Source organism: Giraffa tippelskirchi, chromosome 2 (assembly GCF_054371585.1).
Source record: "Giraffa tippelskirchi isolate mGirTip1 chromosome 2, T2T-mGirTip1v1.2.pri, whole genome shotgun sequence".
Taxonomy (NCBI): domain Eukaryota; kingdom Metazoa; phylum Chordata; class Mammalia; order Artiodactyla; family Giraffidae; genus Giraffa; species Giraffa tippelskirchi.
The window spans coordinates 183,496,487-183,519,073 of NC_137276.1; the positions used below are offsets into that span (position 1 = coordinate 183,496,487).

Sequence of the window (22,587 nt, forward strand, 5' to 3'; positions counted from 1 at the left end):
CATGGACTGTATAGCCCATGGGGTCACAAAGAGTCAGACACGATGAGCGACTTTCACTTTCTTTCCTTCCTTAATAGGTTCCAGTGTTTTTATAAGGAAAGCTTAAATTACAGAAATAAAAATACACTGTTAAGTATCACTAATCAATAATGAAGTCACTGGGACTTTTGCATATTTTTGCCTGCATTTTACATTTTTTTTCTTCAAAAACTTGATAAGGTAATATGGAAATCTTCCAAAATGATATGTTAATTCCACAAGTGTGTTTACGGTATGAACAGTTTTGTGGCCCTTCTAATTGTTGGTTTCACTTAAAAAAAAAAAGAAAAAAGATTGTCTTCTATGGAATATTTACTTCTGCTTTGTAAAAGTATTAGAGTAATAGTATGTAGATAACATCACTTGCACTTTTTCCAGAAAAGTAAATTAATTATATTTATTTTCCAACTTTATCATATGAGCAAGGTTGCTGCTTTCCATCATCTCTCCATCCCCAAATGACTTTTAAATGGAAAGCAATGACCCTTACGATTTTTGTCCTTTGATTTCTGCTTTAGATCTTGTGATAACGGTCACTGTATATTGAATGGAACACATGGCACATCCTCAGAGATGAAGAAATCAAACATCCCTGAGTTAGGCATATATTTAAAGGGTATGTATAAAACATTCTCTTTGTATTCTACATCTTAACGGTCAGAATTTAAAGGCAAAATTCCATGCCATTGTTGTACTGAAGATACATTAAGATTTTGTGTTATCCTCTAGGAGATGTTTTTGATTCAGCCTCTGATCCAGTGCCATTGCCACCTGCCAGGCCTCCAACTCGGGACAATGCAAAGCATGGTTCTTCACTCAACAGGACGCCCTCTGATTATGATCTTCTCATCCCTCCATTAGGTTGAAACCTTTAAAACAATTTCAAACAAGCCACTCTGCCATCTCTTTCAATTCACATCTGAATTATCAGAATTCAGGGTTCAATGCGATGCAGACTTGTTGGGTTCTGAAATTGTCTGAATTAGAATGCAGTCTCCAGGGGATGGTGGCTCTCGAGTCCATGTGACCATGATTCCACTTAGATGGTTGAAACAGCGGTGTAAGCAGTGGCATCGGGCAGGGTTTTATCAGGTTGTCTCTTCATGTACAAAATCTTATGAGGGCACTGTTCATTCCTCCAGGTGCTTGTGCTTCTTATGGATCTGGAGTATTCTTCTGAGATTCTCTTTAAGTACAATTGTTACTGAATGTGTATTTACTTTTTCCTTCAGTATATAATGACCCATTTCCACTTAGCTAATTACATTATGGGGAATTAGGTATTTTATTGCAGAGAGCCAAAAACAAATTCTCTCTTATAATCATTGCAGCTAGAAATAATCTCAATTTGTTTCAAATTTTACTATGAAGTACACTTAATATGTGTGTGTATGTGTGTGAAGGTACACACAGGTGTATATGTGTATAAAAGTTGTCTGGTACAGGTGTCTATTTCATTAATTTTAGGTTGGAAGCTTCTCACCCTATTTTCGGAGGAAGACAAAACTTTTGGAAGTTAAAGCTTCACAATAACGTGTCACCATAACATAAAATAATATATGATGAAGGTTCTTTTGTGAGCTTATCTGAATTATTAGGCTACTGGAAATGAACTTTTCCATTTTTTTTCCCCCAAAGACACCATCACCTGGTATTTCTAGTTACAGAGTTGAATGTCCTGCTCCTATTCTTTCTTCAGTTCAGTGCTTTACTGTCACCTACATGGATTACAAGGGCTTCCCAACTTCCTTCTTTACCTACAGTCTTTTTCTTTTCTTCTGCTTCTTCCTCTATGCTGGTTTTTTACCTGTTACCCAAGTCTTTATGACTAGATCAGCATTGTCCTATAGAACTTTATGTGGTGACATAAAAGATCTGTATGTATGACAGGAGAACTGAATTTTAGTTTATTTAAATATCTGTATGTAGATGGTTACTACCATATTGGACAATGCAGAGAAACATTCCAACTTTCATTTTAAAATTATTTTTAATTGGAAGTTAATTGCTTTACAGTGTTGTGTTGGTTTCTGCCATTCAGCAACATGTAACTCATCCTTTGGCGCTTCATGTAAATCTCATATTTTATTTATACTATTCACTCAACCTAGAAGATACCATCCTTGTATCTGATGTAGTGTAAAGTCGCTCAGTTGTGTCCGACTCTTTGCGATCCCCCGGACTATAGCCTACCAGGATCCTCTGTCCATGGGACTCTCCAGGCAAAAATACTGGAGTGGATTGCCATTCCCTTCTCCAGAATGTATTTGATGAACAAATGTTTTTGAGCCCCTGATATCTCAGACCTTCCTGTTCTTGGTAACACCTTGCTGAATGCCACTTTCTACCTTCCTCTTCCCTCTGACAAGGCATCTCTTTCTCTCTATGTGGGACCTATGGGACTTTCACCTCTGAATCATTTGTGACCTTTTTTTAGAACTCTTTGTGGAATCTAAGCTCCTCGGGTCAAGGCCTTATGATTTTGATCTTCACATTATCCATGTGCCTAGCATGGTATACGGGAGTCTCCAGGTGGGGAAAATAACAGTAGGGGCGGATAAAGGATTTGAATAAATAAGATAGTATAGGAGTTAGCTAAAGGTTCAAATGATACTAAGAACTAAGCTCTCTCTCCTATGCTTTCATATATTTTATATTAGAAAATATTCTGAATATTTTTCCCAAGGCAAGCTGGATGAGTGGTGAAACCATTTGTATTTAAACATACCTTTCTTTCAAGTCAGTATATTTAAATCCAGAAGAATATTTATTACTAGAATATGTAGGTATTTATACTCTGTTTCATTCACAAGTATTTGCAATTGCTTACAGAAATACATATACTGCACTTTTATTTTCTAAACAATCAAGATGAGGAAAAATATGAATAGGAGATAGTAAGAAGTGGCAGGTGAAACATAAGTAGACATAAAAATCTGCTGCAATATTTTATAGTTACAAAAGCTGGGAACTATGCAAATATAAGTAACTAGCTTTGGGACCACCACAAGAGTTAGTTCTATATTTAACTGTGTCTCTCTAAAAATACCTGGTAAGTAGAAAAATTTAATATTCCTCTACTGCAGGTACATTTTCTGTATATTTTGACAATGAAATATATGGGGAGCATTAGTTTAAATGAATTAAAATCCAGTGGAGCAAACTTTAAAAGATAATTTAAATTATTCTGTGACATTAGTGTGCATGTTGTAATTTTCCAGTTAGACTGTGAACTCTTACTGTTACATAAAAATTATTTTGATGATGTTGATCTTATAATATTCAGTTCAAACCTCCAATGTCTTAATATTATAAAGGTTACTGGTGAATAATAAGCTGTTTCATACCCTGCCATACAACTTTGTAACAGAAGGACCGGAGAGAAAAAGTCTGCATGTACCCATGTATGTTTGTGTGTCTGTACTTCTCTCCAGACACCCCCCACAAAATAATCAGCTCCCATTATCAAAATCGGTCAACTGCTGTATAAACACTGCAGGTGAAATTCTTTATAAGCAATAAGAGAAAATTATTAGTTTTGCCTGAAGTTCTGCTGCTGATACTGACCTTTCTTTAAATGCAGGTGAAGATGCTTTTGATGCTCTGCCTCCGTCCCTTCCACCTCCCCCACCTCCCGCAAGGCACAGTCTCATAGAACATTCGAAACCCCCTGGCTCTGGCAGCCGACCATCCTCAGGACAGGACCTTTTCCTCCTTCCTTCAGGTAGGAGAGAAAACCCAAGCAAACCTTTTCACTTGAAGCAAAAGTATTTCTAAGATCATACTGTCAAGTAAGCATTAGTAATTCACTGATTTGTAGCTCTCAAGCTGAAAAACCCTGGAAGAAAATAACAGTTGGATGGGTTTGTCTGTCAGTTGTTTGGTTTAGTGCAAAAAGGATCTATAAAAATGGTGAAAGCAACAAGGAATCACAGAATTTAGAAATGTTGCTGTAGAGATGATCCAGTCCAAATAACACCTGTATGCTACAAAAGGCATCCCTGAGAACCAGAAGGGCTCTGTGTTTGGGCTAATAGTGATGGAGACAAATTCAGACTTGCTCCTAGTTCTGAGTGTGATATTTCTAATAACATGTTTAAAATTTTTTACTAAATATGCTTTAGGGTCATTATGTTATTCCAAAACATAATATCTTGGTAAATTATACTGCTGTAACATTAGTAGGTATGTTTTTTTTCTGAAATATCTGCATTTTATTGTTGTGTTACTGTTTTTAATGCCTCAGTGTATTTACTAAAATTATTGGTTTTTGAGGAAAATTAGTATATAGCTTTTTGTAAATTCAAGTGAGAAGTAGAAATAAAAGACTTCGTAAACCATCCACTTCACTAGTCAGAGTTATCAGGAAAAAAAAATTCAGTTATATTGAATCTACTAATATTAACTGTTCCAGTCAGCCCTGATGGTGATACTGTGATCTATACTCAAATGTTTGCTTCCTCAGTTTGGTTTGATTAAACATAGGATAAAGATTTTCTTTCTTAGCAACTACTTTACATATATGTATGAGATAAATCATGAAAGCCTTTTAAGAGTACTAACTTTGTCCTTTGGCCGCCTACATGCTTCATAGAAAACTTGGGGATCTTAACCATTGTCATTCACCTTTTACACTTTTCTCATGGTTCTCTTTTTCAATTTGGATTGATAATTTAGAAGTTTGAGGCAGTTTTTACATATGACACACAAAATTATAGACATATAACTTGGAATATATAATAGCTTCAGTTTCTAAAGGCAGTTTATGTTCAAGGAATAATTTTGAGTTTACTTTTTTGTCAGTAAATAGTAAATTGTCCTGTGTCACTCACCCTGTGAAATGCCTCCCTGACCTCATGGATCACATTAATTTACTGAATGCTACCAGTCTGAGCTACATTTAAGCCCATTGAATGAAAGCTCAGTGAAGTTACTTCTTTTAAAATTAAACTTTCTAGGAGTTAGAACATTTTGCACACGTTTTACCTGTTTCAAAAGAATCAACTGTAAAATAATTCAGTTCTTTATCACAATTTCATTGTTTGTTGTACTTTGTAAAAATCTTCAAAAAGTTTTTACTTGATTATGAGAAAAAAATACTTCAAAATGAAAAGCCTCCTTTTTTATTAGATAGAATGAAACTGTTGTATCAGCAGTTCAGTTCAGTTCAGTCACTTAGTTGTGTTCGACTCTTTGCAACCCCATGAATCGCAGCATGCCAGGCCTCCCTGTGCATCACCAGCTCCTGGAGTCTACCCAAACTCATGTCCATCGAGTCGGTGATAGCATCCAGCCATCTCATCCTCTGTCGTCCCCTTCTCCTCCTGCCCCCAATCCTTCCCAGCATTAGGGTCTTTTCCAATGAGTCAACTCTTCGCATGAGGTGGCCAAAGTATTGGAATTTCAGCTTCAACATCAGTCCTTCCAGTGAACACCCAGGACTGATCTCCTTTAGGATGGACTGGTTGGATCTTCTTGCAGTCCAAGGGACTCTCAAGAGTCTTCTCCAACACCACAGTTTTATTTCATGTATAGCTTTGCTTGACTGCCAGAGAGTCCAGGAGCAGTTATCCTTAGCCTATGGTGTGAAGCTAACATGGGATCAGAGCAGGGTCATTTGAATCTATTGACTCTCTCTTGACCTGCTTTTGGGTTTTCCTGGTGGCTCAGACGGTAATGAATCTGCTGCAGTGCAGGAGACCCAGGTTTGATCCCTGTGTTGGGAAGATTTCCTGGAGAAGGGAATGGCTACCCACTACAGTATTCTTGCCTAGAGAATTCCATGGACAGAGGAGCCTGGCAGGCTACAGTCCATGGGGTCACAAAGAGTCAGACACGACTGAGCAACTAACACACACACTTGACCTACTTTTATACATGGAAGTATTCTAATTCCATTCCAAACAATATTGACATCCCTTGATACTAAATACTTCTAATAAGAAAAAAAATGCAGCTTTTTTCCCCGTTTCCAGTCTCCTGTCATTTACAGGACAAACTTCTAGTCTGTTGCCAGTTGCTTTATGAGATCCAATGAGTCACTGTTTTTATTCATTTTGAAACCACGTGTATTAGACCTCCTCTTTTTCAAAAGAAATATTTTAATTGTTCTTAATGGAATATCATAGAACACGAAGGTTTCTTTCAGCTTATAAATAAGCACTTGATTATATCATTCTGCAAAGGATTAACATTATAGTGTCTAAAATGTGTAATAGAAAATTCATAAAATCAGTGCTTCACTCTGAATTGAACTTCTTAAAAGAATACTCTATAAATACTAAACCAAAGTTGAACTCAGTAGTTGTAGAACCATATAAGATAAACAAGGTGATTGCTCAATTTAAACAGATATATGAGCATTTTACTGTCATTATTTTCATTATAGTTTAATCTGTAAAATTTTAGACCAGTGTAATGATAAGCCTTTTCTGGCATTATGGAGATTTGGTTTCCTTGAGGAAATAAATCAGTATCCCTAATTAAAGACAGAGGTTAGGTATCTTCATGATGTTAAGTACCTCTTTAAACCAGCCTCTTTATTCCAGCATTTAGTGCCCTGCACACCTGAGTCAGGCCCACCTTTCCAGCCTTACAAGCCCACTGACTGCTGTATAATAGTGATTTTTAAACTGCAGGGCCCAGTGTTTCTGCAAAAGAGCCTTAGAGCTCCTATACGATCAAAAAGGGGAAGTGAAGCAGGGGCACAGCTCTGATGCTGCTTTTATCTGGTTTCCATTTTAGGCCTTCATGCAAGATTTCTTTTGGCAAAATAGTAATGCCCACCCCGCAGTACATGAGCCATCTACTCTGGACAAGCCAGTCATATCTTAGCAAAACCTGAAGAGTCCTCAAAAAAAGCTTTACACTTTCCTGTCTACAAACCCAGGGCTACTGCTAGCACATATATGCTTTTATGTGCATTACAAAAAGACATTTCTTTTGTGTTGGTTGGTTGAAATAGGCATGCCTCCCTCTGCTTTGTGCCAGGGCCAGTGCTCCAGGAACAAAGCCAAGGCTGTAGTTATGTCTGCTCGTTCCCAGTACTGGGTCTTTGTGCAGTGCACAAAATACACAAGGTATCTGGCAGCCCTTACTGAACCTTTCCCTCACTATATTTCTACCTGGAATCTTCTTTTGAAGTCCTTATCCAATCTTAAAGTCACAATTCAACTCTGAAAGCTAGCCAAACTGACTTTATTAGAGATGATAAAGGAAAGTTTTTCACTGGGATCCAGAAATGCAATTGCATAAGTACAGAGAAAGTTTTGATCATTAGCAACAGGTACTGGGAACGCTTTAGGAGTTTGGTTGCCTATGACCTTTATGAGGCACACATGTGACATGGGTTCCGAGGGGCTCTTGCCCTTTGAGGGTTGTCCTCACAGAGTTCAGGTCAGAGATCTGGAGAGGCGAGGTCCTCCCTGGGGTGCAGCCAGTTGGAGACTACTATGTCCAAGTGTTGGAAGGATTCATGGGGTAGAGCCGTAGTTCTCAAATTACGGTCTTGAGACCAGCATTATCAGCATCACCTAGAAATTCGTTAAAAATGTCAATTCTTTAGACCTACTCAAGACTTACTAAATCAGAAACTCTGGGAGTAGGACCAAAAGTCTATATTCTCACAAGCCTTTGGGGTGATTCTGATGCACGTTCAAGTTGGAGAAACCCCAGACTAGCTTATTCCTGGAGGAATGCAGCCAGCGTGTGAAAAGGAAATAAAACCACACCATGTGAACTAGGGTACATTAAAGGAACTGAAGGTGTTTTAACCAAGAGAAGAGAAGATCTTGAATATACTAGAGTTGCCTTCAACCACTGTATTTGTGAAAGAATGATTAGATTTCTTCCGTGTCTCCTCAAATGATCAAAGACTGACCAGTGAGAAGAATTAGGAGTGAAAAAATTCATTCCCCTTAAGCTTCCTGAATTAATAATAATTCATATATCTCAGATGGGTACTGAATTCTCTAACACGGGAGGACTTAATCAGTGGCAAATCACTACATATGGGGATTTAATGAATATGAATTAAAGAATGAGGAGTTTTGTTTCACTTCAATAGTTCTTCAAACCCTATTACAATTCTATCAGTTACATCTAGCATTGATAGTCTTTTAAAACTTTCAGAGTATTGGATCAATCTTTGAGATATTTTTGGGCAGTCCAGAGGAAAGATGCCATTGTTTTAACTGTTCAAATTGCCTCTTTTCCTACACTTGAGTAAAAAATTGTAAGTATTTCAGATAGTAGGGAAAAAGAATTAAGAAAATTCCATAATGCCTCCTCCCAGAGAAAACCTCTTGTTAGGTTTCCTTCTTACACAGATTATTTTGATTGATACCTATTTCCGCACTTTAAAGTGCACAGCAAACCTTTTCCTCCCAGTCTTTCCTCACTTTTTAATAATTTCTTACTTTAAAGTGCACAGCAAACCTTTTCCTCCCAGTCTTTCCTCACTTTTTAATAATCTCTTAAAATAAGTATTAAAAAATTTTAATTTAGCCGTACCATATTGTAAATCACAGACAGTAGTACCCTGCTTTTTAGAGTAGACTAATCCCATCATGTTTATTCATTCATTTCTGAAACATTTATTACTGTATATAATGATACACTGGCTATGGTATTTTCACTTTGTATGTTTTAATCCTAAGTGTGGATATAAAATTTTATTTTAGTGGATTTTTGAAGAATTTATTTTTAAAAACTATTGATTTTCTAGTTTGGTAATTATTGTACTCTCTGTAGTAACTGTAGCATATGTATTTTCCGATCAAAGTAGGAACCCTTCTAACCTTACAACTTGCTGCAAAAGCCCAGTTTATCCTGTACCTGACCAGTAGCCAAACTTATCATGAAGCATCATAGTGATTCAGAATTGAATTAAATATTCCATGCTATTTATGTTTACATTTTAGTGTACCCAGTGACTTTTTGGGTGCAAAACATTAATGGTACAATATCATACTACTGTATATTATGTAGTCTGTTTATGACTCAGTAATCAATCTAGAATCTAATATTTAGCCTTAAATAGATGATTAGAAATAGCTTAGGTATATCTAATGAAACTATAAATTTACCCTGAAGGAAACAGAAAAGTTTATGTATTGTAGAAGACAGTCTTTTCTCTGACCTAATATTAAATCTGTGATGTTTTAGAATGAACAAGAACTAAAAGTAAATTTTATTGAACATTTAACTGTAAATCTTTGGAAATTTTCTATATTTATGCAGAAATAACCATATTTGGTCCCTTTGGTTAGCCTTCCAAAATCAAAAGATAATATTTGTTGCATGGAATTTATCTTCTTATTCCTTCCTAAAATGTTTCAGCAAAATTAATGAGGCTGATCCATTGACTTTTCAATTATTGAAAACTCAGAATCTAATTCTTGCCTGGAGAATCCCAGGGACGTTGGAGCCTGGTGGGCTGCCGTCTATGGGGTCGCACAGAGTCAGGCACGACTGAAGCGACTTAGCAGCAGCAGCAGCAGCAGAATCTAAGACTCATTTTAATCTCAAAATTAATGAAAGCAAATGAAGTAGCCTTGGTTAGGTTTAAAAAAAAGTCTCTAGCAGAGCTGGGGATAATTATTGTATTCAAATAAGGAAAGAAAATAATGACTTCAACTCTTGCCTTACGTTATCTAGTCAAACTTTAGTGTAAGTATGCATTTCCTTCTTAAATTATCAAATTCTTACATGTTTTTAATATCAAACTCAAATGAAATTTAAAACAATGAAATATTACCTGGTCTTCTTTAATAGTTAAAATTTTAGCCTTATGTTAGCAATACAAATTTCACGGAATTTGAATTTATGAAAAATCTGAATCTAAATTAGTTTTTGGTAGTTAAAAGTAAATATCTATGAAGTGCAGGCTATTTACCAACCAGTGTGCCTGGTACCGTGTTTCTGTTAGGAGATATAATTCAAACACAGTTGAGTATAAGATAAGGTCCCTGTCCTTTAGATGTCAAGTCCATTTTACAGATTATGTCTGCCTAATGCTTAAGAGAGATTAACTGATATGATAATACTATAGCAGGCAAAATTCAAAATCCACTTTTTCTCGTTGACTTTACAACAGTTTCTATTCGTTGTACAGGACAGATTGGGGCATAAAATTAAAATTAGAAACAGTTTTTATCATCAACAATTTTACCATCAAATAAGAGATCTGAAAGATACAAAATTAGTTGTGTGCATCAGTTAGGAAAAACAGGGAAAAGTATTTTTGATCAAGTGATGAATAAATTAGAAAATATGCAGGCAGATTAGAAAATGGTTACTATCAGTCATGAAATGTTTTCTTACGTTCAAAAATTGATCTTTACAGAGAATTTCTAATTGTTTTATTCAGCCAGTTGGCAGAGATAATAGTTTTAATCTGAAAATCATCTTAATATTTTTAAGATCCCTTTTTTGATCCAGCAAGTGGCCAAGTTCCTTTGCCTCCTGCTAGGAGATTACCAGGTGAAAATGTCAAATCCAACAGAGCATCACAGGAATATGATCCGCTTCCTTCATCTTCAGGTGAGTTGGCTAATAATAGTAAGAATAATACCTTACATTTGCATAGTGCTTTTTAGAGCACCTTTCATTCATTATATAAGTTAATGAGTGCTGCCAGCCTAAGGAAAGTATTTTTATCACCTTTGCATTTGCTCATAAAGCATGTATTATGTGAAGAATGCCTACAGAATTGTCTCACAGAAAATATTAAATTAAGCCTTAATATTAATTTTGATCTGTCAGTAAGGCATGTTCTGTGCCTCAAAACTCTATTCATTCTCTAACTGAGCTCATGGGAAGATCCAAGGCAACCAAGTAAGTAAATATTTCATTCTCTAACTTTTGTTTTGCCTTATCAGATATGAGAAATGGAAGAGAGGTCTATATACGCTGAAATGTTGCATTCTCTTTATTTTTCCATTAAGAGGAAAAAAAATCTCTTCAGAATACTATTAGCACCAGACTGTTAATTTTCAAGCTTATTTAGGGCTATCATGCAATGTTCAGCTGCCAGTCAGTAAGTGTTGTGTTTGTCAAAAAGTTGGTTCAGGATTTTGGTACGATGTTTCAGAAAAACTCAAACTTTTTGACCAACCCAATAGAAGGATGTACCATTTTAGTAACTACAAGTCATACTCATAGCCATTATTAATGAAATGCTGCCGATCTGCTTCTTCAGGATGCCTTCCTTGACCCACCATATCTAAAATAGCTCCCCCTACTTTACACAGTCACTTTCTATCCCCTTCTTTTGCCTTATGTTTCTTAATACCACCTTCCATTAATTTGTTTGCTTGACCGTTTATCTCCTCACTCGAATATTAATGCTTTAAAGATATATGCATGATTTGGTTCACTGCTATACCCCAAGTGTCCAGAGAAGTGCCTAGCACATATTTCTTGTATGAGTGGCTAGATACTAGGGAGGAAGGAAGAGTAACTGATAAATGTTATGCTGACAATACACATATTAAACAATTAAAACAATATATTTGTCTCACAAATAGGAGCATCAGAAGTTTTTCCTGTGTAAATTTTTGTCCTGTATCAGTATTTTTTTAACTATATTTTGACTTTTTTTTTTTTTGAAGTACAGTTCATTTATAATGATATGTTACCTTCAGGTGTATAACAAAGTGTTATATAAATGAGTGTATATATATATATGTGTGTGTGTGTGTATTATCAGTTCAGTTCAGCCGTTCAGTCATGTCCAGCTCTTTGCAACCCCATGGACTGCAGCATGCCAGGCCTCCCTGTCCATCACTAACTCCAGGAGTTTACTAAAACTCATGTCCATTGAGTCGATGATGCCATCCAAACATCTCATGCACTGTCGTCCCCTTCTCCTGCCTTCAGTCTTTCCCAGCATCAGGATCTTTTCCAGTGAGTCCATTCTTTGCATCAGGTGGCCAAAGTATTGGAGTTTCAGCTTCAACATCAGTCCTTCCAATGAATATTCAGGACTGATTTCCATTAGAATGGACTGGTTGGATCTCCTTGCAGTCCAAGGGACTCTCAAGAGTCTTCTCCAGCACCAAAGTCCAAAAGCATCAATTCTTCAGCACTCAGCTTTCTTTATAGTCCAACTCTCACATCCATACATGACTACTAGAAAAACCATAGCTTTGACTAGATGGAGCTTTGTGTCAAAGTAATGTCTCTGCTTTTTAATAAATTGTCTAGGTTGGTCATAGCTTTTCTTCCAAGGAGCAAGCGTTGTTTAATTTCATGGCTGCAGTCACCATCTGCAGTGATTTTGAAGCTCAAAAAAATAAAGTCTGTTTCTGTTTGCCCATCTATTTGCTATGAAGTGATGGGACTGGATGCCAGTTTTCTGAACGTTGAGTTTTAAGCCAAATTTTTCACACTCTTCTTTCACTTTCATCAAGAGGCTCTTTAGTTTTTCTTTGCTTTCTGCCATAGGAGTGGTGTCATCTGCATATCTGAGGTTATTGATATTTCTCCTGGCAATCTTGATTCCAGCTTGTGCTATATCCAGTCCAGCATTTCTCATGATGTACTCTGCATATAAGTTAAATAAGCAGGGTGACAATATACAGCCTTGATGTACTCCTTTCCCAATTTGGAAACAGTCTGTTGTTCCATGTCCAGTTCTAACTGTTGCTTCTTGACCTGCATACAGGTTTCTTAAGAGGCAGGTCAGGTGGTCTGGTATTCCCATCTCTTTCAGAATTTTCAACAGTTTGTAGTGATCCACACAGTCAAAGGCTTTGGCGTAGTCAATAAAGCAGAGGTAGATGTTTTTCTGGAACTCTCTTGCTTTATTGATGATCCAACAGACGTTGGCAACTTGATCTCTGGTTCCTCTGCCATTTCTAAAACCAGCTTAAACATCTGGAAGTTCACAGTTCACATACTGTTGAAGCCTGGCTTGGAGAATTTTGAGCATTACTTTGCTAGCTTGTGAGATGAGTGCAACTGTGCAGTCGTTTGAGCATTCTTTGTCATTGCCTTTCTTTGGCATTGGAATGAAAACTGACCTTTTCAATCCTGTGGCCACTGCTGAGTTTTCCAAATGTGCTGGCATATTGAGTGCAGCACTTTCCAGCAGCATCATCTTTTTTGGATTTGAAATAGCTCAACTGGAATTCCATCACCTCCGCTAGCTTTGTTCATAGTTATGCTTCCTAAGGCCTACTTGACTTCGCATTCCAGGATGTCTGGCTCTATGTGAGTGATCACACCATCGTGATTATCTGGGTTGTGAAGATCTTTTTTGTATGTGTACATATATGTACTATATATATATAAATATATATATATATATACATCTTCAAATACTTTTCCATTATAGGTTATTGCAATGTACTGAATATAGTTTCCTGTGCTATGCAGTAGGACCTTGTTTTTTATCTATTTTATATATAGTACTATGTATCTGCTAATCCATCCCTCCCTGCTCATTTTCCCTTTTATATCAATTTGTTTTCTATGTCTGTGAGTTTGTTTCATAAATAGATTCACTTATATCACTTTTTTCAGATTCCACAAATAAGTGACATCATATGATATTTGTCTTTCTCTGTCTGATTTACTTCACTTAATACGGTAATCTCTAGGTCCATCCATGTTGGCACAAGTGGTATTATTTCATTCTTTTTATGGCTGCATAATATTCCATTGTATGTATGTGTGTGTATATAGTCACGTCTTTATCCATTCATCTATCGATGGACACCCATTCATCTATCGATGGACACTTGGGTTGTTTCCATATCTTGGCTACTTTTAAATAGTGCTGCTGTGAACACTGGGGTGCATGTATCTTTTTGAATTTTTTTATCTTTTCCAGATATATGCCTGGGAAATGGGTTGCTGGATCATATGGTAACTTGATTTTTCATTTTTTAAGGAATCTCTATATTGTTCTCCATAATGGCTGCACCAGTTTTATCCTCCCCTACAGTGCAGGAGGATCCTCTTTTCTCCACACCCTTTCCAGCATTTATTGTTTGTAGACATTTTGATGCCCACCATTCTGACCTGTGTGAGGTGATATATCATTGTAGTTTTGATTTGCATTTCTCTAATAGTAGTGTTGAGCATCTTTTCATGTGCCTCTTGGCCATCTGTATGTCTTCTTTGGGGAAGTGTCTATTTAGATAATCTGCCCATTTTTTGTGTTTTGTAAAAATTGATCTGGATGAGTTGTTTGTATATTTTGGAAGTTAATCCCTTGTTTGGTTTCCTCTAGTTTTATAATATCTGGTCTTCTATTTAGGTCTTTAAACTCATTTTGAATTTATTTTTGTATATGCTATTAGTTATTTTAATTTCATTCTTTTATATGCAACTGTCCAGTTTTCCCAGCACCACTTATTGAAGAGACTGTCTTTTCTCCATTGCCTATTCTTGCCTCCTTCATTATAGATTGACCATAAGTGTGTGGGTTTATTTCTGGGCTTCTTGTTCATTGATTCATGTTGTCTGTTTTTGTGCCAGTACAGTACTATTTTGATTACTGTAGCTTTATAGTATAGTCTGAAGTCAGGGAGTGTGATTTCTCCAGCTCTATTCTTCTTTCTCAAGATTGTTGTGACTACTCAAAGTCCTTTGTGTTTCAATACAATTTTCAAAATTATTTCTTCTCTGAAAAGTGCCATTGGTAATTTCATAGGAATTGCATTCAATCTGTAGATTGCTTTGGGTAGTATAGTCATTTTGATAATATTTATTCTTCCAATCCAAGAAGAGAATATACCTTTCTGTTTGCATCACCTTCAGTTTACTTCATCAGTGTTTTATAGTTTTCAGCGTAGGTCTTTTGCCTTCTTAGATAGGTTTATTCCTAGGTATTTTATTCTTTCTGATGTGATGTGTTATCTTAATTTCATTGATACTTTATTGTTAATGTATAGAAATGCAACAGATTTCTGTATATCAATTTTGTACCCTGCAGCTTTACCTAATTCATTAATAAGCTCTAGTAGTTTACTGGTGGCATCTTTACAATTTTCTGTGTATAGTAGCAAGCTATCTTCCAACAGTGACATTTTTTTTTTTTTTTTACCTCTTCCTTTCTAATTTGGATTCCTTTTTTTCTTCTTCTTCTCTGCTGTGGCTAGGACTGCCAAAGCTATTTTGAACAAAAGTGGCAAGAGTGGCATCCTTGTCTTATTCTTGATCTTAGAATGCTTTCAGATTTTCATTGTTAAGTATGATATTCATAATGGGTTTGCCCTGTATGTTCTTCATTAAGTTGAGGTATGTTCCCTGTATGCCCACGTTCTGGGTAGTTATCATAAATGGATGTTGAATTTTATCAAAAGCATTTCTGTATCTATTAAGATGATCATATGGTTTTTAGTCTTTAGCTTGTTAATGTGATATATATCAAATTGATTTACGGATGCTGAAAAATCCTAGCAATCCTGGGATAAATCCCACTTGATCATGGTGTATGATCCTTTTTAATGTATTGTTGCATTCAGTTTGCTTTCAAGCTCAAATCTCAGTTCACAGATTTATTAATAGTGAGCAGTTGTCCATTCTGTAACATCCAAATCAAGGTAGATAGCTGCTTTTAGAATTATTAACACAATAGCTCTGTATTGATGACATGCATGGGAGATGCATAAAAATCCCTCTGTAGTTTCATAAGTTTTCACACTTGAATATAACTTGGAAAATTTTACTAACTTTTTCAAATTTTGGTCCATGCTGTCTTTACCAGTTTACTTCTAGCCAGTCCAATATTTCAGATATATCCATGGATACCCACTGAAACACTATTTTCAGTTGAAAGGGCAGATTTCCAGAATAATGGAAAAATGTGAGTCAGAAAGGAGAGACAGTATCTAACTATATATATGTTAGACTATAATGAAAATGAAGCATATTCCTTGAGATGTTAAAGTACAACTTTGAGAAGAATGCCATGACTGATTTAAAAATAACATTCTGTATCACCAGCTCTGTATTAACAGAAACACATTCTCAAGTTACAGGAAGGATTGTGGCCTAAACATTCTATTTTCACAGCTTTACAGTTTACACCATAGCATGCAGGTATTATTGAGCCCAGAATAACATCATTTACATATATGATTTCAACTGGTAAAAATTCCAGTTAGCATTACACTAGAAATTTCAAAGAAGAACTTTGAGTGACAAACCCGTTGAAACATCCCCAAATGGTCATTTACCAGAAGCCTGAACTGGCTTTTTACCTGAGTGAAAAACTAGTCTTGACGATTACTTTGAGGGTCTCAGCTAGCTGTAACATCAGATATTTCAACTGACTCCTTGAACTCTCTTTACAAACACAGTCAAACCACAAAAAATAAGATACTTTTTTTACAGCAAGATACTTGTTCACATGCTTCTTCACAGGGCTACCAAGCTGTCCACTAGTTTACTTTACACTGGGAGAGGGACTTAGCTTGCCTTCTGGATTAGATCTTTCTGCAAAAACTTGAGACTGGATGATATGTGCCTTTGGGATACTAACAGCACTTATTTTGCAGTAGCATTTTTATACTATTAAGGCCTTTTTAAGATGACTGTTGAGGATTCTGGTATAATTTGCTGCACTTATAAATTCCATTTCTATTTTTTATGATCTAGATAGTTGATGGTGACTAGTTTATGTATATAAACTTTATGAAAAGAATATTTCTAATTCCAAAAATTTGATTTAAAAGTATTTTCCATATACACTTATCTAAAAAAGATGTGTGCATGTCTTCATATACAAAGAGCCTTCAGATGTTTTATTTCTCTGCCTCCAAAAGTTTATAACACTCTGAAGTGTTTAGATGAAACTGTATTTAATGATATGAATATGTTATGATAGTTAAAAAGTGGATTTTACCAGCTTGTGTTAAATTCATATATACCTGTATATGGGTGAATACAGGTGCTAATATATGACAATACATTAGCAAAATTATAATAAAAATTATTAGCAAAATTATTTTGCTAATAATCTGCTTATTTCTTCACACGGAGTTCATGTCTATACTAGCTATGCAGGAACTTTTACACATTTTAAGTTTGCTTTTCTCTTGTTGTAAGACATACGTGCTACAGTTTGAATACCATTCTTTAAAAACCCAGGGAATCCAACTGACAGAATATAAAATCATAATGATGATGTGTTTTGCTCATGCTGATGAGTACAGCTGAGCTTTTTAACATTCTTAGTATTTAGAAGGACATTTAAGGCACACTTAAAAATAATGCTAGAATTTCAGCACATGACTTGTATTAAATGTGTTTGTAACAGATATTATCGGAGAAGGCAATGGCACCCCACTCCAGTACTCTTGCCTGGAAAATCCCACGGACAGAGGAGCCTGGTAGGCTGCAGTCCATGGGGTCGCTAAGAGTCGGACACGACTGAGCGACTTCACTTTCACTTTTCACTTTCATGCATTGGAGAAGGAAATGGCAACCCACTCGAGTGTTCTTGCCTGGAAAATCCCAGGGACAGCGGAGCCTGGTGGGCTGCCGTGTATGGGGTCGCACAGAGTCGGACACGACTGACATGACTTAGCAGTAGCAGCAGTAGCATACCTGCAAAATAAAGGAGGTCTCATAAAAGGAATTAATTCCAGTACTACTTTTCCTGCATTAGCTTAAAGGAAAAGTGATCAGATGTTGAATGAATTTTATATTAAGACCTCAATTGGAAACCATGGCTTCATTTCACGTAAGAGTTGGAATTGTGTATTGTTATTAGAGATGTTTAAAGATAGTGTTATTAAGGTTTTATGTTCCAACAAAGGAAATTGCAGTGTTATAGAGTTTTACTTTAGTTCAGCTACCTAAAATGTTTTTCCTTATACACAGTTTCAGGTTTAAAACCACAGAACATAGTGTTATTTTTCTTACGAACATAATACTAGTATACTAATACTTCTTCTATAACAATTTTCTGAATGTGTTAAAGTTATAACCTAGGCCCTGTTTTTAACAATCATAATTATCTACTATAGTGTATAGGAAGATATTTGTAATTTAGTGAAAACTGTGTATCTAAAACATGTCCTTCTAAAAGTAGATAGTATATTGATAGTGGCAGCAATTCAAGTTTACATAATGAGTTTCAGAAATAATTGATCCAACTTATGTGTCAATAATGTCTTGATGAGTTATTTATTTTTAATACTCAGATATTGTTATACATGAAAAAATATGTATTCCAAGACTCTTGATGTCCATCCCAAGTGTTGTCAGTGAATTACTAAAATCTTAGAAATTATATCTCAAACTTTAAAAAAGATTAGGTACAGTTTAGCACCTATAATTTTAAATATAGATAACAGAATTTAGTTTAATATGTTTTGAGTAGTTTATATAAATATAATACAATGTAATATGTAAATTATAAGTAAATATAAATTTATTATGGAATAAAGATCTAGCCATAACTTAAATGGGTGAGACACAGCAAAGTTTAGTAACATACCCAAGGTCTCAAAGCTAGTAAATGATGGGATTTGATTCAGTAAGTATGCAGCCATTTATGCTGTTAGGTTTAAAAACTTAACTCACCCATTCATATAATAATGATTGCTAAGCTGAGTTTGGAGATACTGATGAGAAAAACCAAAAACAGTAGCGAAAGAATAGTAGTGATGGAAGAGGGTACTAAGAAATCAAAAATTGTAGGAGAGATTTCAAAACTGCATTATGATCACATGACTTTAGGGAGCTACTGTGTGCTTTCTGTACTTTTTTAAGATTCTTGAGCTTCAGAAGCTCAAGATTCTTTAAGATTCAGACTTATAAAAAGCACAGTAGACAGAGTCTGATGTTTGTTTAAAATTATTAAGTAGTACATGGATTAGAGAATAAAGTAAAATTAAAAGAAGCAAAAGTCACCTAGAACCATGTCATCAATAGAAACAGTATTGCCATTTTGGAGCCCTTCTTTCTAATGGTTGACCATGCACACATTCACACAATGGAAATCATACTCCACAGTATAATGTAGTATCATACCTTTCTTACACATCATTAAACTTTTTTTGAAATGTCAATGTCACTTTAAATTATTGTATGATAGTCCATCATTTTGATATACTGTCACACTAGCACTTCTCAAATCTTTTTCCCCACCAAAGAGCTAACTCTGAATGACAAGGGAATTACAGCTTTAACTAAAAGTGGACCATCACATGCAGGCAATTGCCTTAAAAATCTTTGTTATTTCAGAAATGTCTATAAATTTTATGTTTTACTTAGTATGTCTACATTTCCATCTTTAAAAACATTAAGTCTCTCATATCCTTGAGTAAAACTGTGACCAGGAAGATGTACTGTTTGTATCTGGTGGCTCCACATCTTCTTGCACTTACTTGGATATTGTTGCCCTTGCTCCTAGGAGTTCAAAAATACCGTGAGCATGGACAGTCACCCCAGAATAAACACATGTGCTTCCAATCACATTTTTAAGGACACATGTATTCAGGTACAGAAATCCCCACAGAGCTTGTAAGATTCACAGTCATTCCAGTGTACTACAAAACTACAACATAACTGCTTTGAGGGAACTTAAGATCAGTTCATCTGCTCCTTTCCATCATCTACACATTCCAACATGAGTAAGGACCTGGTGTCTCCCCTTTTAGACACTGTGAGAAACAAGTGGAGACAGTGAAGGCTGCTCATGAGTTTTAGGAAGAGGTGTCTAGAGAGAGGGGTTGGCTTTAAGTGATTGGATATAATCATCAGCATGAAACTTTTTTAACAGGTTTTTTTTTTTTTTTACTCTTAAAGGTTACTCTTCAAGTTGTAAGAGATCTTGCTTGTTGGTATCTTGCTTAAAAGTTTATAAGAGCTCACTACAAATTCCGCGTTTTTTTCCTGTTCCATACTTGAATCCCTATTGATTTATAGTAATTGCTGTTCTACATAGCACTTGAGTATAGTGGTTACCATTACAGATGTGAATTCATTGTCCTCTCTTTTTCAAAGTCTCCTCAGCACATACACCAAGCATTACATTAATTAATTCACATACTACCTGAGAAGAGATAAGTTAAGCCTCTAAAAATGGAGACAAAAAAGTATATTTGTAGAGTGAGAATTATAAAAGCAAACTGCTTACTTAGCTGAAAGCCACTCAAAATCTTAGTGGCCAAGCAGAGATGAATCTAAGTCTCTGAGTGATGCTCCTCACTGACATCCTCACCTGGAAAAGTTGTAGCTGTCAGTTTCTGGTGCAGAGCTACACTATCCAATTAAAACAGTCAAACAAAAAATTAAAACATTCCAAATTGAATAAAATATTCAGCAATAAATAGAAATTTATATATAACAGGTGGCAAAAAGTTGCAACATAGCTTCCACTTACTTCCATTCATGGGCTCTAATCCATGATACGGTTCAACTCAGGGCATCTGTAAGATTCCAAAGACATGTCAGCACTGTTCTGGGGAAATAGATTATCAGTTAGGGTGGCAAGGACTAGGGTTAAATAAGTCGGTATGTATGAGTTTTGTATTTAAAGAAAAAAATGTATTTGTGGACACACTAATCTTTGCTTCAGAGGTTTCTCCTTTTTACTGAAAATATATCCAAAATCTATTGTGATTCTTTCCACAGTGGTTTGAATCATTTCCTCTAGTTGATATTTCAAATAGACCAGAGATACCTTCACTCCTCTAGTTTTGATTTAATCATTTTGTGGGGTGTTTTATTTTCCATAACATTTGGTTTAACCTAACTTGGGCTTCCTGAATTATGCTTAGTACTTATGATTTTTTAAGAAGAGAATAACTTTCTCAAGAAAAATTTATCATCTGCACATTCCCATTACATTTGGCCAGTATTACCTACAGCAGCCTCACACAGTGAATAGATTTCTTGGGGGGTTTTCCTGGTGATAGATGTCATATATTTTAGAGCCATCTACCAAGATCAAAGACACGTGTTTATTAAATCTAAAATTTCTAAAACTTAATTTTTTATTATACCATGAGCTGTCTCGCTGTCACAGCATCTTTCCCAGTTGAGTAGTCTACACAGCTATACTTAATCAAAAATGCTTAATAGTCATGTGCCCTTCTCAGTATTTTAGACAGGAACAAAATAACAGTATTGGAAAAATTCTTCAAAAACTACCAGTACAAAGAATTTAACTTTGTATTTAATTCTAGGTCCTTTTCACACCAAAAAATAAGCCAGAACAGACGGTATTTCAGTGTATAAATTCTGTGGTAACTGATTAAAGAAAGTCTTGCTAGAATCTCTAATAGTTTTTTGGAAGGGATTAGAAGCAAAGCATCATTTGTTGTCCATCTCTGCATGACATTAATGGAAATACTTAATAGAAAAATAAATGAAACCTCAACAGTAAGAAATGCAATTTACTAGACCATAATAATTTGAGATGTTTAGTTACAGATACACAAAACAGCACAAACTTTACCAAGAACCAGAAACTAATGTGTGTTCTTATGTCTGAGTAGAATGAGCTTTATCTATAGCTATAATATTTTTTCAAACTAGATATTATTTTGTAAGAAAGAAACAAAAACAAGACTATCATCCAGTTTTGTGTAGAACTAAATATTTTCATCCTGGCGGCTTTTGTGTATGTTATATTGATAGTGCTAGAATTGCAAATAGAATTTTCTTTTATTACCTTCTCAGACAAATATACTTTTGAGAAAATATGAAATAATGTATGAGATGATTCTTGGATTTACATTTATTATTGAAAATACCAGCTTACAGCATTTCCAGACGCCATCAGGAAAGTTGGTGAGGGAGTGAAGATCAGGAAGGACAGAAGCACAGGAGTCAGGAGGCATTTGCGTTCTAGCCTCACTTCTCCATTTATTTAACTGTGTCTCTGAATGTGGCATTTGTCAGTCATCTAAGAAAAAAAGCATTAAAGAAATATTGGTGTCTGTCTTGTCAAATTTATGCCATCAAACATTTATGGGTTTAAGACAACTTTTAATCTCTTTTTAAAATCTAGACTTTTGATATTACATACCATATACAAATAAATGGAAATCTATGATAAAAGTGCCCCCTCAAGTTACTAGCCCACTTCCTGGTGATCTGCATGGTGGTGGCCTATATTTTCTTTGTTCTTAATGAGATTACTTTCCATTTTTGGACACCAGTGCCATTTGGTTTAACTTTGAGAAACGAGTATCAAGAGACTGACCTGGAACCCAGTTCTCCACTAATGTTTCTGCTGGCTTTGCTTTTTTTCAAGCTAAGCTTTCTACATTGAAATCTGGAATGAAGTATTTCAGCAAAGCACCAACCTATTGACTAACGGCTATCTCAAAGCATCTGCTATTTCATTATTTCCCCCCAGCATCAGTAAGGCCTCACTTTCCAACATTCTAACTGGAAAAATATGCTGCAAAGAGTATTTCTCAGAAGTCTTGCTTGTGACATGGGGTGGGACATAGGACCTGATGGGCATGTTCTAGCAGGAATATCCTTGAGCTTGTAACAGTTTCCTTCAGTAGAAACTTCCCAGGAAATTATCTCCACCATAGTAGAGAAGGGTGACTGTATTGCCAGAGTGAA

At 35.5% G+C, this 22,587-nt stretch overlaps 1 protein-coding gene and 1 long non-coding RNA gene across 15 annotated transcripts in view; one reads left to right on the forward strand and one right to left on the reverse strand.

The window, feature by feature from the left end:
* Positions 1–22,587, forward strand: part of CBLB (Cbl proto-oncogene B) — a 220,727-nt gene that overhangs the window by 194,017 nt on the left and 4,123 nt on the right. For 9 of the 14 annotated variants that reach the window (XM_081572340.1, XM_081572349.1, XM_081572342.1 and 6 more), the window contains 4 exons: positions 558–655; positions 769–900; positions 3,623–3,763; positions 10,462–10,581. In XM_081572340.1, the coding sequence (XP_081428466.1) occupies positions 558–655; positions 769–900; positions 3,623–3,763; positions 10,462–10,581 (491 nt within the window). The remainder of the gene's footprint in view (positions 1–557; positions 656–768; positions 901–3,622; positions 3,764–10,461; positions 10,582–22,587) is intronic. The other 5 variants (XM_081572344.1, XM_081572347.1, XM_081572343.1 and 2 more) reach the window with 1 other exon arrangement.
* The window catches only part of LOC145539039 (uncharacterized), an 83,406-nt gene continuing 76,856 nt past the window's right edge, over positions 16,038–22,587 (reverse strand). The window contains exons 2-4 of the long non-coding RNA XR_014077530.1: positions 21,770–21,913; positions 20,387–20,432; positions 16,038–17,601 (exon numbers count right to left, since the gene is read on the reverse strand). This is a non-coding gene — a long non-coding RNA (uncharacterized LOC145539039). The remainder of the gene's footprint in view (positions 17,602–20,386; positions 20,433–21,769; positions 21,914–22,587) is intronic.